The sequence below is a fragment of the Enhydra lutris genome, unplaced genomic scaffold (genome assembly GCF_002288905.1).
Source record: "Enhydra lutris kenyoni isolate GAN:26980312 unplaced genomic scaffold, ASM228890v2 scaffoldscaffold96, whole genome shotgun sequence".
Classification (NCBI taxonomy): Eukaryota; Metazoa; Chordata; class Mammalia; order Carnivora; family Mustelidae; genus Enhydra; species Enhydra lutris.
In genome coordinates this window covers 3,626,410-3,643,042 of record NW_019154180.1, presented here as the reverse complement: position 1 = coordinate 3,643,042, position 16,633 = coordinate 3,626,410, and the positions used below count along the sequence as shown (strand labels likewise).

The following is a 16,633-nucleotide window of genomic DNA, read 5'->3' as shown; positions in this document are numbered from 1 at the left end:
ACTCCCCAAGGAGCCGGGAGCCCGATGCGGGACTCGATCCTGGAAGTCCGGGATCATGACCTGAGCCGAAGGCAGCCGCTCAACCAACTGAGCCACCCAGGCGCCCCTCGGACAGGATCTTGAAGGGAGAGCCACCAGGGCCGGCTGAGGAAGGACATGGCCCCAGTCCTCCTCAGAGCCTTGGGACCCTGGCTAGAGTTAGCCGTCCCACGCGCCCACAGGCCGACAGCCTCCCCACCTGTTTCTTTGCGCACCGACCGCCCACATGCCCCCAGGACAAAGCCACGCGAGACTCCATTTTCCCAACACTTAATTAGGAAAAGAATTCCAGAACAACGACAACAGAAAGCTCATGCCCAAAAAGAGGAGAGAAGTGGATTTGGGGGCCCAGGAGACGGGGCCAGAGCCCTCAGAGAAAGAAGAAGAACCAAGGAGTAAGGCACGGCCGCCGTGACCAGGCCACGCCGGGCAGGCGTGGGACAGGGCGGCTGAGGGCAAGGGGTCTGGGGCAAGTGCGGACAACACGGAGGACGTGTGGCAGTAGGGCCGGGAGAAGGAGATTTCCAGAGTCCCCAGGCCTGCCTCCGGCCTGGGCCCAGGCCCGTTTCTAGTTGTCCTGGTGCTGCCAGTGGGGCCAGGAGAAGGTCCCATCTGACTCTGGAGCTGCGTGGGAGGGGAATCTGTGGCTCAGCTGCGGGGAGAACCCTGGGCCCCATCACCAACCATGGGCGGCGTTGGGGGGGTCCCCTCCCTCTATCCCCTGCCCGGCCCCCAAATGCTGCTGGTGCCGAGATCCCCCACTGCTTGGAATGGGCGGGGCCGGCCACGGCACAGGGGGGAAGGTGCCCAAGGACAGGCCAGGGCTGCTGCTGTCACAGAGGAGCCAGGACGACTCAAGGACAGAAGGTGTGTGTGGGTGACAGCATCCCAGAGAAGGGACACACGGTTACAGATGGGGGTGGCGAGAGGGAGATAAATTAAATAAATAGGCTATTGGGGGTATAAATAGCGAGGAGGGCAGGGGCTGCCACAGCACAGGGACAGCAGGGCTGGGGAGAGCAGGGGGACAGGAGGGCAGGGGGTAGGGGGCGGGGGAGACAGGGGGCAGGGGTATTGCTGCTGCTGGGGTCAGGGGCTTGGTCCTGTCACCCCTGCCCCCACACAGGGCCCAGAGGAAGGCACTAATGAAGGGGGCGCCCAGGTGTGCCAGGGGCATATTGGCCCGGGAACCCCCCGGCCCCCCCCCCCCGCCCCCCGGATCCCGGGCCCCGCCCGGAGCCCTGCACGGCCCCGTTGGGCCCCCCCCCCCCCCCCGCCGCAACCGGTTCCGCCACCCTTAGCTGTTGCTGGACACGAGGCCGATGATCTGTTCCAGTTTTTGTCGCAACTTATGCTTCCGACAAGAGGCATCTCGGTCCAGAGCGGTGAGAACCTGGGGGAGGGGGGTGTCCCCCCGGGAGTGGGGCTGGCGAGGAGGGGCCGGTGCCCTCCGGCCAAAGCCTTCCTCCCCAGCTCGAGCTCTTCCCTCCCCGGCGCCTCCGTGCACCCTGTCCTCTCTGGGGGCCCCGGGCACAGGACAGGAGGCGCAATCCCTCCCCTGGCAACTCGGGGGCAGCTTCTCCTGCGCCCCAGAGCCCTTCCCGCTGCAGAACCGGGCTCCCTGCTCTCGGGGGCCAGAGGGCAGCCCCTTCCGAGGGCGGCCCGGACAGCTGACCCCGAGTTCCCCAGCCCCTCGGCACACGCAGCTCCCACACCCACCCGAACCTCTCTCTGGCGGGTCTCCAGAAGGCGTCCTGTCCCTTGACCGCCAGCAGCCCCCGCGGAGCCCCTCGCTTCTCCTCCCTGACCACCCCCTGCCCCGGTGCGCACGTATGTGCGGCCCTTCCCGAACCGGGGGGTCACCCTGCACCTGCCCTCTCGGGGTCCCTCCCAGCCCTCTGGCCGCCCTGCCTCAGTCTCCGTGGCCGCTCCCTCTCTCCTCCGCCACCTCTGAGTGTCCCAGGGCCCCAGGACTCGCTGTGTGGGCCGCCCCAGTGAGCTCGTGCAGGCTGCGGGCTTTCAGGGCCGTGTCCTGGCTGGAAGGTTCTCATTTCCAGTAATAATACATCCTCAATTCCACATCTCTAATGTTTCCAGCCTCCTGAGGCTGCAGTCACAAAAGCCATGGGCCCTATAGGGCGCTAGCCCTGCTCACCTTCTGGCCTCGCCCCTCTGGGCACCCCCACATCCACCCATCCCTTCCCTGGACCTTTACTTTTGCCCAACCAGAACTTTTCTCTCTGGCCCGTGGCTTCTCTCCTAGGTCCCTCAAACCCCAGCATCTGAGGAAAGCATCCCAGGTGCCAGCTTGGGGGCTGGCTAGGCGGGGCACCGTGAGCAATCTCAGAGATGGCCTCCAGGCCCTCTCTGTCCCTCCCGAGCCCTGGAGCTCCCTTACCCTTACTGAGCCCCCCACCTTTGCCACCAAGTGCATGTTCGGGGTCTAACAACTGGGTGCCGGTGGAACTGGCACGCACCTCCTGGCGGTACTTGGTGACGTAGAAGTAGAGTTCGCTGAGCGCGCTCAAGATGTTGAAGTCACTGGCATGGAGACGCGACTGCTCCACCAAGTAGGCGTCCATGTCCTGGTCGCTAATGGACGCCATCTTCGCAATGTCCCGGTAGTACCTGTCGGAACCCTGAGTAGCTCATAGAGGCAGGTGCCGCCAAAACCCCTGACCTGGCTCTCAGGCCATTCTCCGGGCCTTCTTCCTAAAGCCGACAGGGCTGGGGAGAGGGCGGGGTGGCGAGCTCCCCTCCCCCACAGCACGCCCTCCTTCCCCCCAACCACCCCCAGGCCCACCCAGCAGGGGGTTGCAGGGCCCACCTCTCCACCCAGCTTTTGTAGTTGGGGATGTCCTTGGCATAGAGCAGCTTGTTGGACGGGGAGTCCTTGCCCAGCCGGTGCTCGGACGTGGAGCACGAGTCCATGAAGGTCTGGGCCACCACGGACAGGCAGGCGTCCGTGATGCTGCTCTTGTGGATGTCAAACACGAACTGGGGGTTCTTGATCACGTTCACCCAGAAGCGCAGGGGCAGGCTGGGGAGAGGAGCGAGCGCCTGAGGCCCCCTCCCGCCAATGCTCCCCGGCCAGCCTGGGCATGGCCAGGATGACATAGTGAGGTTAGCCGTCCCTTAACTCCCCGCCAGCCTTCTTGCAGAGAGAAACACGAGTCCATGGCCTTCCATCCTAACCCCATGGCCAGCATCCCCACCCCTCCTGCTGCTCGCTGGCAGCACTGTGGCCTCCCCCTCCTACAGGACCCCCCCCTTCTCCCCCCCCCCCCTCTGGCCCCCTCCCCCCACAGCCCCCTGTCCTGTGGCCCCACCGTCCAGCACCCTCTCCACTTGGACCCTCGTCCTGCGGCCCCCTTATCTGGTGCCCTCCCTGCGCAGATCCCCATCCTGCGACGCCCTGTCCGGCGCCCTCTCTGCTCAGACCCCTGTCCTGTGACCCCCTGTCCGGCTCCTCCATGCGTCGCCCCCCGTCTGGCGGTACCAGTTGCTCTTCCAGGTATGGCGCACGTCAGGGTCACTGATCTGGCGCTGGTCGGCCTGCTCGTCCAGGAAGTCGAACATGTACTTGATGGCCAGGGGCAGGGCTGATCCCCGGTGGGCCGTGCTGAACACCGTCTCAAAGAGGTCGTCCACGAACTTCTGCAGTGTGCCCTGCAGGGGCTCGGCAAGAGCACAGGCTGTGATGGGGCCAGGCCGGGACAGCCCCGCAGCAGAACCAGGGAAGGGGACAGGGGCCCCGCCCAAGACAGGCCCAGCCTCAACCTCTGGCTGGGAGTTCCTGAAGCAAAAACCTTGAGAAAAGCCCGCCGGATGCCACTGATCCCGTGGCCTCCCCCCACCCCGCCCCAGGGCAGGCCAGGCCCACCACAGGGCCAAGGCCAGGCTACAAGTTGTCTGGGCTCAGGCCATGGTGGCTCCCAGCAGATCCACACCTTGGTGGCTAGCAGTCGCGTCAGGTAGATCTCCGAGACCATTTTGCTGCCGCGGTCCCCCTCCCTGTGGTCAGTGTGGTCATGGTTCTTCACCAGGTGCCACAGCTTGGTGCCAGTCTCTTGGTCGGGCGTGATCATGGGTGCCCGAGAACGGAGGCTGTCGGGGCTGCTGGCCGTGCGCAGCAAGCTCTCTGGGGCCGAGGACAGGCATGCCGCTTAGGCCAGCGGGGCCAGGCCAGCCCCCAACAGGATTCTTGCCCCACTCTGTCCTGGGAGCCCAGCAAGTGAAGGGGTGGCCTGCCTGCTCTCACTGGCCCAGCCCCACCTCTAGGGTCCACGAAACTCAAGGCCTCCGAAGGGCAAGGCCTGGGGAGGCCACCAGAAGCAAGCCGGCCATGCAACGAGGGAGCCCCCCATGATGGCTAACACGGCCTCGAAGGGCACAGAGCCAGCAAAAGCCGCCGCACAGAAGGCACCTACCATAGCGGCTGAGGGAGCGAGTAAAGGTGAAGGAGTTGGCCATGTTGTAGGCGGATACTTGTTTGGGCACCAGTGCCACCAAGGAACCGTCTGTCACCTGGAAAGCCCAGAGACATAAGCAGGCGGTGCAGGAGGCTGAGGGGCCAAGGGCCCCAGCCACCAGCCACCCTGACCCCACAGGGTGCACGGGCAGAGGCACTCGAGCCTCCCTGAGCAGGGACCGTGACCACAGGGGCAGAAGGGAGGAGCCGGTGCCCTAGCTCCTGTGTCATCAGGACGGGGCCATGGCTCCCAGGTGGCCCTGGGGATGAGCAGGCCCCTGCCCCTCACCTGGTAGTGGGCCAGTGAGTTGACCCTCTTCCAGTCAAACTCGATCTTGGTGGTGACATCTTCATCCTGGAGGATGATGCGGGCCATGCGGCCCTGACGCCATTCTGCAGGCCACAGACAGCCCTTGAGGTCCTGCCCAGGGTCCCCCCGTCCCTGGACCCACTCCCCTCCAAAGACAGAGCCCAAATGGGGGTGTGAATGCCAGCCGGTGTGATGCGGCCACAGTGTGGGGGCCAGGAAGAAAGGAAAGGGCCGCTCACCTAGGTCCATGTCCTCAGCTCTGGGGCGCTGGGAGTACGGGATGCCCTTGTACACGGCGTCTAACAGCTTATCCTTGGCTTGGGTGATGCTGTCACAGTTGAGAACCTTCACTGGAACCTGAGTGCTGCCCTCGCTCTCCGGGAACACACAGTGCAGGGTCTGAGAGTGGGGGGCACCACGGGGTGGGTCCTGGGTGAGGCTCCTTCCCCTGCGCCTGGAGCCCAGCCCACCCGGCCCCCAGCTCACCAGCGTCTTGTAGTCGATCTGCTGCCGGATGAGCTTGTCCTCACTCAGAGAGTAGCGGGCCTCGCCCGTGATGGCGTCGATGGGGCCCTTCTCCATGTGCTGCTTGATGGCGCAGTAGAGCAGGAAAAGCGGCTCCCCGGCACACTCCTGCAGCCAGGGTCGGGCACCCGGGTCGCCACCTGCCTGCCAGCTAGCCGCCTCCCCCGTCCCTTCGCCCGTCACCTCTGCCCGCCCCCGGCCCCATCCCCACCAGTGCACCTTCAGAAACTTGTGCAGCAGGAACGTGAACCAGTTGGTAAGCATCTTCTCGGCCACCGACTCGGTCCTAGGGCATAAGGGGCGCTGGGCCAGCGGGCAGAGGGCAGCCTGGACGGGGCCTGCTCTAGCAGGGGTGGGGGGCAGGCTGGGGGCGGGGCTGCCTCCCCTCCCAGTACCTGCGCAGCAGCAGCTTCGGGTGGTTCCTGCTCTCCAGGTTCTTCTCAATGAGGTCGGCCAGCAGCTGCTTGAGCAGCCCCGTGGCGTAGTCCAGGCGGCTCTGCAGGACCACCATGGTGAGCGAGGCCACGGTGCCACGGTCGCGCATGGAGAAGCTACTCTGGGCCTCCAGCGTGTGAATGAAGGTGAGCACGAAGGCGCGGCTGTGCAGCAGCTGCCCGAAGAGGCGCAGGGCCTTCTCGACGTGCGGGGGTGTCTGGGAGGGACAGGGAGTCTCAGAGAGTGTGGGGGGTCCACCGAGGGGACAAGGAGTGGGCAGGCAGGGCGGGGACTCACATCCAGCTCCTTGAGCACCGGATGGGCCTCAATGCCTGGGAAGAGCACGCGCACAGCATACGTCCGGTAGTCCAGGAACGGGATCTGCACGCCGTCCATGTGGCTGGTCAGCTCGTTGATATCTGTCTGCAGCTCTGCGAAGGCTGGGAGGGGCAGGGAAGCGGAGTGAGCAAAGCAGGGGAGAGGCCCCCCTCCTCCCCGCCCCCCTCCCAGGACCCCGCGCCACGCCCCCAGCCCAGGCACCTTCCTTGCACTCCAGAGCCACACGGGACTCCAGGTTGTCCATCTGCAGCTGAAGCCGCTTGAGCGTGCGGTCTGCGTCCTGGGTCTTGCGCTTGTAGGCCACCAGCACAGCGGTGATGGCCAGCAGCAAGAGCCCGCCGCCCGCCGCCAGGCCCACCATGGCCGGCAGGGTGAGTGCCCGCTCGGCCGTGATGTGCAGGGTACCCAGCCAGAACTCCAGGCCGCCCACCAGGACCTGCGGGGACCAGCGCACCGTGAGCACGCCACCACGCCCACCCCACGCGCCCCTGGAGGCCTCCCCCGTCCCCACCCACCATGACAGGCTGCCGGCCGGTCTGGCGCGGCGAGTCACATAGGAGCTGCGTGTCGGAGACGGTGAGCGCGCACGGCTGGCCCCCAATCAGCACCGTGTAGTTGAGGCGGGAGGTGCCAGCCGCTGCGGGGATCAGATTCTTGCCCTGTCGGCGTGGGGGGGGTGGTGACACGACAGGGTCGCGGCTGTGGTTCCCCACCTCCCCGCCTCTCCTGGCCCCTGTGCCCCACTCATACCTTCAACACTACATGGGAGCCGGGTTTGACATCCAGGACACCAGAGGGCCCGAGTGGCTCAAAGCTGGGGTCCGGGTAGTAGGTGAAGGAGGACCGATTGAGGGAGCGGGCCGTCTGCACGTGGTCCAGCAGGAAGCCAAACTCATCGGGGTGTTCTCCCTGGGCCTGGGGTTGCGGCCGTCCCAAGAAGATGCCGGGGGCCTTACACAGCATGGCAGTGTCGTTGATCACCTGGCAAGTCTGTGGGGACAAGGGAGGGCAGCCCAGTGGCTGAGGCCACAGGGGGCAGGGGCGGGGTGGGGGCGGGGCAGGGCGGGGCCACAGCGGCCGGCACTCACATTGGTGGTCTCGATGCCTCGGTACTTAGCCCGGACCCTGGGCTCCTGGACTGTCAGTAGGTGGGTCCCACTCACAGTGATGGCAGTGCTTCCACTGGGAGCGGTGGGGGGGAGGGGCCTCAGGGTTAGGGTTACGGTCCTCCCTCCCCCCACTGCCCCCAGCCTGGCCCAGGACAGCTACCAAGGCTGCGGGGGAGCCTAGGGCCTCCTCTACCGAGGGCACTGGGTGGATGCTAAAGGCCGTGTCAGCGGAAGGACCGGGCCCCCTCTGCCGATGAGGGCTCGGGCTCCCAGGAGGTGTAACCTGATGCCCGAGACTCCGGCCACCAGGCAAGGCCCCAGAACAGCTCAGGGACACAATCCCTGACTGCCATCAATGCTGGCCAGGCTCCCCATTTTTCCTAGGGTCTTACTTGATTATGCTCCAGGTGGGCTCAAGGCGAGTGACAGTGGGGTCCTGGGTGTAGGTGTAGAGGACTCCAGGGCTGGAGATGTTAGCACGGTCAATGGCCAGGGTGATGGGGGCCTGGCTGGGGCCCAGAGTGGACACAGGGGAGATGCACACGATTGCCTCGGCGTCCCTCCTACATTGGCAAGCAGGGCGCATAGGGCAGGTGGCTCAGGGCCGGGACCCACCCTGCCTTGTGTCCCCTACAAAATGCCCAGGCTGAAGCTGACAGGGCCCTGCCCACCTCACAAACTGGCACTCGCCATCTCTCACGGTCACAGTGACCCTGCTGCCGGCATCCAGAGAGCTCCCGGAGATGGTAAGCCGTGTGCCCCCGGAAGCGGGGCCCCGACTGGGACTCACGCGGTCAAACGCTGGCGTCTGTGGGAGAAGCACCCTTGAGGGGCAGCTGGGGGGGGACTCAGCAGGAGTGGGGGTTGCGGGACAGGCAGCTCACGCACCACAAAACTGTAGAGCTGCTCAGACTGCGTGCGGAAGTCAGCTGAGCAGTCGCCCACGCAGAGCTCGGCGGGCCCAGGCGGCGGGCTGGGCACCAGTGACTCCTCCATCTCACACACGATCCTGGGGGTCCGAGAAGGTCAGGGCCGGCTGCAGAGGGCCCAGGGCTTAGGGCCCCGGTGCGCACGCAGCCACACTCACCTCTCAGCGCTGATGTACTCTGAGGGGATGGAGTTGCAGCGCACACCCGCGACCCGCAGGCCCACCTCTCGGTAGCTGAGGCCCAGGTTCTCACCCACAATGGTGATCCTGGTGCCTCCCTCCTTGGGCCCCATGAGTGGGTGGATCTGCAGAACAGGAGGAGAGGGAACAGGGTGAGCCCAGATTGGCAGGTGCCCAGCCGACAGAAAAGGTCAGGGGGGACTGACCTGGGCAATGCGGGGGTGGCTGCAGCGGGTGCCCTTCTGGCTCGGGTGCATCCAGTTGGTCTTGGGGGCCGGGCAGTGGGCCCGCAGCTGGCACCTGTGCTCCGAGATGCACCAGCCACAGTTGAAGCGAGGGTCAGCCTTGAGGCAGAGGCCGCAGCTGGGCCGCTGCGCCCAGCACTTATACAGGAGAGCTGCGGGCAGAGGGCACTGCTGGGGAGCAGCCGTGCAGGGGGCCCGGGACTCAGAGGACCCCGATGAAGGGTCCCCCCACACACACACCATATGCGGCCCCAGCTCATAGCAACCAGGCCCCAGGAAGCAAGCTCACCAGCCCCATCCCACCCCTCACCTCGGAAGGTGGCAGGCTTGTCGATAGGAAAATCTCCATCCCAGACCACAGAGAAGTCCAGCTCCGTGTCACCGTACTCATCACCGTCATAGGAGTACTGGGAGAGAGGGAGCCGCGTGAGCCCGGGGGAGGGGGGAGGGGCTGCGGGCCTTAGCCCTGCCACACCCCGACGCCCCGCCCACACGCCCCGCCCCGCCCCCTCACTCCGCCCGGCCCCGCCCGCACCGAGGCGTTCTGGCACTGCACGCTGCTGCTGTTGAAGCGCACCGCCGGCACCCGCTGCTGGCGCCCCTGCACCCGGACCACGCACTCGTAGTTCTTCTGGCCCGACTGTGGCTGCGGCAGGTTCTTGGCCCGCAGGGTAAGAGGCTGCATGACGCCCACTGGGATCAAGAGGTCCCCGCTGGGCAGGATCTCAGGGCAGCCCTGAGGGGAGAATACGGGTCAGCCACACACGCACGCCCCCGCCCCCAGGCTCTGAGAACCGGGAGATCAAAGGCAGAAAGGTCAGAGGCCAGCCTACAGAGAGCCCAACCCCCTGGTGCGCAACACCTCCCCCTGCTCCCGCCTCACCTCAGGGCTGTGGACCCTGCCCTCCTGGAAGGAGCACTCGTGGGGGTGGCTGGTACACACGTGGCGGTACTTACACCAGTGGCAGGGGTAGGGGCTGCCCACACAGGACACGCACCTGGTGGGGGAGAGGCTTGGGAAGTCAGAGGACCGGGCCTGCCCTCCTACCACTGTCCCCCAGGCCCAGTGGGAAAACGGAGGGAAGAGGGCACGAGGGCCCACCTGAGGCCCACACAACCCAGCAGGGGACGAAGAGATGTGGGGGACAGAGGTCAGAAAGGCCAGGACTCACGACTGGAGTGCGCTGCAGTTGTAGAAGACAAAGTCGACCCCGGCGAACTTGACCCCTGTCTCCCTGGAGAGCAGCTGCAGCCGCACGGTGCGGGTGGCCCCTGCAGTGAGCCCAGGGGTGGCTGTGAGCAAGCCCGGGACGCGGAGTGCTCCCAGCCCAGAGAGCCCCAGCCCACTGACCATGCCCCCGGGTGAGAGCCCGGAGCTCCTGGAGGGAGGGCGAGGGGCACTGCAGCTCCCCGGAGGGCAGCAGGACGGCCTCGCTCTCTGTCACCTCCTCAAAGGCACAGCTCACGCCCGCGCTGAGGTCTGGCACGTTGCGCATGGCCACAGTCAACTGGGGGAGGCAGAGGAGTCAGAGTGCGGCATGCCCCCCCCCCACTGCCTCACCCTACGTGCATCTGCCAGGCCACTCACCTGCACCCCGGGCGAGGTCACCGAAACGTTGTTGGGCCGGACCCGCACAAGGACACACTTGCTCAGCTCCTCAGCAAAGCCGTGTGGGACCGAGGCACCCGGACAAGCCCCTTCTCGGCAGCATCTGCGTGGGATCAGGCCAGAGCCTGTGATGCAGGCGCCCCAGAGGGCCCTGGCCAGGGGAGTCATGGAGGTCTGGAGGGAAAAGGGGCCAGCCGGCCCAGCCCACAGTGCCAGGCAACAGTGTGCTCTGTCCCCGTCCCCTGGGGTCCAAGGAGTGTCCCAGAGGATGGAGGTTCTGCTCGTTAGTTGGATGAAATAGAAGGGGAAGGAGGATGAGGCCACAAGGGCATGACTGGGAGAGACGGGCACGTGGGCAGCCCACAGGGGGTCTAGCTGACTCCTCCCTGGAGCAGGGCCTCCCCAAAGCCACCCTCCCCGCAGGCCCCCTGCGGCCACCCTCACCTGTGCTGCAGCACACACCAGCCACAGTGGGGGTCCCCTGAGCCAAGGCAGGCCACACAGCTCCCATACTGCTCGCAGGTCTCCACTGGGAGCTGGCTCACCTGGGGACAGCCGCGTCAGTACCCACCCAGCCCCCCGCCCTGCCGCCCACCGCCACCCGCCACGGGCCCACCTGCTTCTCACTCAGGAGGTAGATGTGCCGGTGATCAGGGCTGAAGAGCAGGTCCCGGAGTATGGGGCTGCCGTCCACCACGGGCACTGTCTCGTAGAGGTGGGCATACTGGGAGCCATCAACCCGGACCTGGGCCACGAGACAAGCCAGCCAGATGTCACAGCTGTGCCACAGGTACCCAAGGCGTCCTCTTATCAAGCTGCAGCCAGGGCCTGGAGGGGCTTGGCACTCAGCCTGCCCCCCACCCCCCAAACCCCCATGGGCAGGGGAAGGGGGGTTCAAAGGCCATCCCTGGAGGCCACTGGGGGTGTCTCAGCCAGTCAAAAAGGCCTCCAAGAACTAGAGACGGAGAGATTCATGGTACCTAGGCCTAGGGGAGAGGGTGGAAGAGCTCGGGGTGGGGGAGGGTGTTTTGCAGGGTGACCCGTCCTGGAACAAGAAACTGACAATGCTTGGACTACTGAGCACTGTTCTGGAGACTTACTGAGAGGCACACCTTAGATGGGGAGCAGGGTGTGATTTGGGAATGATGCCTCCCCAGCGTAGTTTCAGATGCACATGAGGGCCCAGGAAGGGTACAGACCCGGCTCTCTTTACGAATCTCCCCCACCCTGCCCCGTGTTCCCAGCCCTCCTGGGGGCAGCACAGGCCAGCCATCCTGACTCCTGTCCCTTCAGAGCACAGTGGAGCTCCCAGAGTCCATCTCCCCCTTTCCCACGACCCCCTGTCCCAGAATGGAAGCAGCCCCAGGGCCCATGATGGGACAAGAGGGCACAGGCTCGGCGGGGGAGAGGGTGCCACAGCCACATTTCTTCCTCATTCATTCAGCAGAGGACTCGGCAACGATGGCTAGCAAGGAGGCCCCAAGACAGGCCTGGGCTGTGTTACACGAGCCAGCCCTTTAGGCCATGACGGGCACTAGCATTGGTGAGGGTAGAGAGTAACTGGGTTCCTGGGGCCCGGTCTGGGCAGTCTGCCTCCCTTCCCTGGGCCCTGCCCTGTCCGGGGCCTCACGGCGCATGTTCTGGCCCCAGCCCCCAGCCTACCTTCTTCAGACTGCCAGTGCGCGTGCCGATGAAGACCACGGAGTGCTGGCGGTAGGTGTACGCGGCCACGCTGGCCATGCCATCGCTGCTGTCGGCCAACAGAGGCAGCCCCTCGATCACGTGCAGGCCCCCCAGGGGCTGGTTCAGCACCAGCCCGCAGAAGTTTCCATTTATCTGCATGGGCTGGTGAAACAGGAGGGGTGCAGTGAGAGTCAGAGCTGGGGGACGGTGGCTGGATGGAGGCCACGTGACCCCACATTCTGGAAGGAAGCAGGAACTGGAATTGGCTCCCCACCAGCCAAGACCAACTGCGGGCCCTGGGACCCCGCGGGAAGTCAGAGGCGGCTAGAGAGGCGGCGGGGGCCGGGGCCAGGGGCACTCACCGTGTTGATGCAGGGCAGCTCCTTGTTGAGCAGCCAGGGCAGGGCCAGCGTGCCCTCCCCGCGGTAGCAGGACTGGATGCGGCGCCGGATGTGGGCGTTGATGGTGCTGAGGGTGAAGAGGCAGAGCACGGTCTGCCGCGGGGGGCTGGCCCGGTTCTTCTGGCCCTGGGAGAAGACGGTGAAGAGCACGTCCTCATCAGGTGGCACGCCCAGGGCCTGGGCCAGCAGCAGGCCGGGCTTGGCCAGGTGGGCGCTCTGCACCAGGCGGTACTCCACGCCTCGCCAGGAGCAGCCGATGGGGAACTCCACATAGGAGTAGAACTCCGAGTCCCCGGCGCACATGCGCACAATCTTGGACGTGAAGAATTTCTCGCCCGCGGCATCCAGCAGCGTCTGCTGTGTGTCCAGCTGCAGCGTCAGGAAGTACACGAAGGAGGCGCTCACGAAGCCGTAGATGTAGTAGATGTCGAAGGCGGGATACGAGGACAGCGTGTCTGAGGGGATCTTGATCTGCGAGGACACGAACTCGTCCTGGTACACCTGGGGAGCAGGTGGAGGGGGCGGCGTGGGATGAGGGCCCCCCCGGCCCCCGTGGTCCCGGGAACCCAGGCCGCAAAGGCCACCGACCACGGGGAGTGGTGGGGGAATGGCCCGCATCCTGGGCCCTCACCCGTCCTCCCATCTCCATCAGTCGCTCGTCTCCTCCCAGGGTGGGCCAGGGGCGGGCCAGGGGGAATGCAAGGAGGGCAGCGGGAGCCGATCTCGGGAGGGCCGAGCAGAGACACTGGGGCGCAAGCGCCTGGCACTGGCCTGAGAGGGCGCGGGCAAAGGGCTCACCCACCAGACTGAACATGTCGCTGCTGTCCTCGTCGCTGATGAGCTTGCGGGAGCTGAGGGTGGGGAAGTACTCGGACTTGCCGTCCACCGCGGTGCCCACGAACAGCTTGCTGGGCCCCTGGCCCTGCTCCACGATGACGCCGGCCATGGAGTCTGGCTCCTGAGCCCCCGACAGGTAGTGCTCCTTGCGGTGGTGGGGCTCGCCTAGCTTGAAGAGGTCGTCCAGGCGCAGGAACTGGCAGACGCCCTGCCACACGCTGCCACAGGCCACCAGGCGGCGGGCCGCATAGTCCACCAGCAGCAGCTTGTTCACGTTGTCCGCGGGCGCCAGGCGGTGTGCGCACGTGCGCATGCTGGGGGGCGGGTAACAGCGGGCATTGTCCTCCACGGGCCCCGTGACGTGGGTGCGCAGCTCGGTCAGGTTAGGGGCCAGCTTGAAGATGCGGTTCACCGCACCCACAAACACCTCCCCAGTCACTCGGTGCACGGCCAGGTGGGTGAGCGTCGTGTCCGTCACCAAGAAGGCAGGGAAGGGCCTACTGCCACCCACGGCCCCAGCCACAGCAGGCAGGACCAGCAGGAGGAGGCCAACAGCAGGCATGGCCGGCAGCTGCACCCAGGGACAGGCCTGAGAGGGGAGAAGCAAGGGCAAATCAGAGGTCTTCCACCGGCCCCCACCTGGCCCAGGGCGCTCATCCACCCGCAGACCGGAGTCCCAGATGGTGACCGTGGCCGGGTGCGAAGGGCCTCCACCAGGGCGCATGAGTGAGCAGCGAGCACAGGCGGGCTTGACGACCATCAGTCACCCCCCCAGCCCCCGCTGGAAAGGAGCCAGGAGGCCTCCCCTCAACCGGGCCACACCCAAGGGGGCAGCAGAGCCAGATGCTGGGAGAGGCAAGGCGGGAGGCTCTCCCAGAATGAGATGCCAAACGCAGATCCCGGAGCCGAGGGTGGCTGGCCACAAAGAGGGTGGCTGGCCACAAAGAGCCTCCATAGGCAGGCCCCAGGCCACGGAGACACCCCACGCCCAATTCGGGGGGAGGGGAAAGGCAGAGAGTGAACAATCACAAGTGTGTGTGTTGAGGTGGGTGGGAGGGACACCTCCCCAGAGTGCCATTGCCACCAGGAGGCCCAGGTCAGATGTCTGAGGCATCAAGGTCTGAGAACAGACCCAGCGCCATCACATCCCCGGTCCGGGCTCCAGCTGCCTCCTCGCCCCGAGGGCCTCCCTCAGCGGACTGTCCAGGAGCCTGCTGTCTGGCTACCCACAGCAACACAAAGCCGAGTTGTGCCTGTTCCCACAGCCACGCGCCCAGACAGACATAAGTCAGGCTCTGCTCAGGCACAGCCAGACAGATGGCCCAGGCAGCCCTGTGCAGCTCTCCCTCCAGATCCAGAGGTTAGCTGGGGAACGGGAGGTGTAGGGGGGCAGAAGGAGCCCTATGGAAAGGAAACAATGTCCCCCAATACAGCGAGGCCTTAGGGAGATAGGGTGGGGGCCATAGGGACAGCGCCCAGCTTGGCCAGGTCCTCACCCCCAGGCCACACCCAACTTCTCTGCCAGCTCTGGGCAGCAAAGCCAGCAGAGCAGTGTCGTGGCGGCCAACGGGGCAGGGCTCAGCGCTACCCTCCCTGAGCCCAAGCCTGAAGTGGGACACAAGGTACCCAGGCTGGGGGATGGGGTGCAGGGAACCAAAGTAAGAGAGCATATAAGAGAGAAAAAGGAAAAAAATGCATTTGCTAGAACAAGGAACAGGCCCTGCCTGAAACTGTCGACTTTCAGCTCAGCCTGATCATCTCTCTGGGGCTCTTTTGTCAGGTCTGCATCCTGGACCCCTAATGCAACAGCCAGAGAAGAAAGGGAGGTGGGAGAGAAGGGGGGGCACATCCCACCCTAACCTCCTCCACACCCTGCAGGAATACAGGCCTAGGAATGGAGACCTGGAAAGGCAGGATGTGCAACCCAAGCCCCCATCCCAACCTCCACCTGTAAGCAGGAGCCTCAAGCATCACAGGCACACCCAGCGGCTCTGCAAAGGGACAGCCCCTCCCAGAGATGCGCCTCCAGCGCCCCGCTCCCCGATGCCCCTCCCCGTGCTGCTGGCCTGGCTCGCCCTGCTCCCACCACGGGCACCCCTTGGCCGACCCACTAGTACCTAGAGGATGGAGGTGCCGCAGCAGTCCTTGGAGGGGTCGCTCCTCAGCCACAAAGGGTCCCCATAGGGCAGGAGAGCTGGGCTCAGACGGGCGGTCCTTGCTGGCGCTGGGCCCGAAGGACCAGTCAGGCCGGCGCCCGAGATGCGAGACAGAGGCAGGGCCCGACCCCTTCAACACCCAGCCGGCCGAATCCCGGGCCGCGGAGCCGCTTGGCTCCGCGCGGGCGGCGGGAAATGGAGGCCACCTACCTACCTGTCCCTCCGCCGCCGCTGGCTCCGGGTGGCCGCCTGCCAGCCACGTGGACGCGCCCCCCGAGCCCCACACCGGCCCCACTCGCGCGCCCCCGCCGCCGCGCCCCGTGCGCGCTCCCGCCGCGCCCACACACTGGGCAGGCCCGCGGCCGCCGGGGCCTTTTAAACCCGGACCGTACCACCGCGCCGGCCGGGGGCGCCCAGGGAGAACCGGGCGGCCGGGCGTGCGGGCGGGAGCCGCTCCTGCCCCCGAGGCCGCGGGGAACCCTGCGCGCCACCCGGGACCCCAGGAACCGCCCGGGTCCCCGCACAGCGAGCGGACCCCCCCTCGCCCCGCACAATGGCCGCGTCCGCGGGACGCGCCTCTCCCCCTCCTCCCCGCCCGCCGCCTCCGGCAACCCTGGGACCCGTGCACGCCCGCGCCACACCCCCTCGGGCCCCGCGCGCCGCCGCCGCGCACAGACCCCGCCCCGCCCGGGCGCCCCGAGGCGCGTCCCGGGCCACCTGCTGCAGGTGCGCGGCCGCCCCTGTGTCCACCTGTCAGGCGCGCACCCGCGGAGGACGGCGCGGTCCTTGCTCGGGACACCGTCGCCCCCGAGGGCCATACCCCGGAGGGCGCGGCTAATACCAGGCAAGTGGCCAGCGCCGGGACTGGAGGCTGTCAGCCCTTTACACCTGACCCCTCACCCAGCTGACCCCCGCGGTCCTGAATCTGGGGGCTTCATTCCCCTGCTTCTGTTTCCTTTTTCTTTTTAGACAGCTTTTTTGAGATAGAATGGACCTATCACACAAGTCACTTATTTAAAGTGTAACACTCGGTGACTTGTACTATATTCACAAAGTCGTGCCACGATCTGCACTATCAAATTCCAGGACATGTCGTCACCCCCCAAAGGAAACCCCCATACTCCTAAAGCGTCATTCCCGCCCCCCACCCAGCCCCTGGTTACCACTGATCTACTTTCTGAATAGGGACACCTCATGTGAATGGACTCATACAATATGCGTGTGTCTTTTGGGTCTGGGTTCTTTAACTTTACCATAATGTTTTCCAGGTTCATCCATGATGCAGCATGGATCAGGACTTCCTTTCTTTTTAGGGCCAAATAATATTCCATTGCATGGATATATCACATTTTATTTATCAGTTGGT

General features: G+C 65.8%; 1 protein-coding gene across 1 annotated transcript; it reads right to left on the bottom strand.

Moving 5' to 3' along the window:
* Positions 1–1,329: 1,329 nt before the first annotated feature.
* On the bottom strand, positions 1,330–15,297 carry LOC111139118 (plexin A3). Its single transcript, XM_022491273.1, has 33 exons — positions 15,229–15,297; positions 13,077–13,700; positions 12,236–12,775; positions 11,853–12,035; positions 10,807–10,935; positions 10,635–10,735; positions 10,170–10,293; positions 9,933–10,089; positions 9,754–9,853; positions 9,465–9,579; positions 9,117–9,317; positions 8,892–8,988; positions 8,543–8,733; positions 8,316–8,461; positions 8,117–8,237; positions 7,900–8,036; positions 7,621–7,791; positions 7,208–7,301; positions 6,870–7,109; positions 6,635–6,778; positions 6,321–6,555; positions 6,078–6,220; positions 5,741–5,997; positions 5,565–5,631; positions 5,307–5,453; positions 5,060–5,219; positions 4,800–4,903; positions 4,470–4,566; positions 3,990–4,180; positions 3,539–3,708; positions 2,867–3,079; positions 2,517–2,667; positions 1,330–1,432 (listed from the first exon to the last, which is right to left on the bottom strand). Exons 2-33 carry the CDS (start codon positions 13,671–13,673, stop codon positions 1,337–1,339), a joined length of 5,619 nt encoding a protein of 1,872 aa, XP_022346981.1. The 5' UTR covers positions 13,674–13,700; positions 15,229–15,297; the 3' UTR covers positions 1,330–1,336.
* Between the last annotated feature and the right edge of the window lie 1,336 nt (positions 15,298–16,633).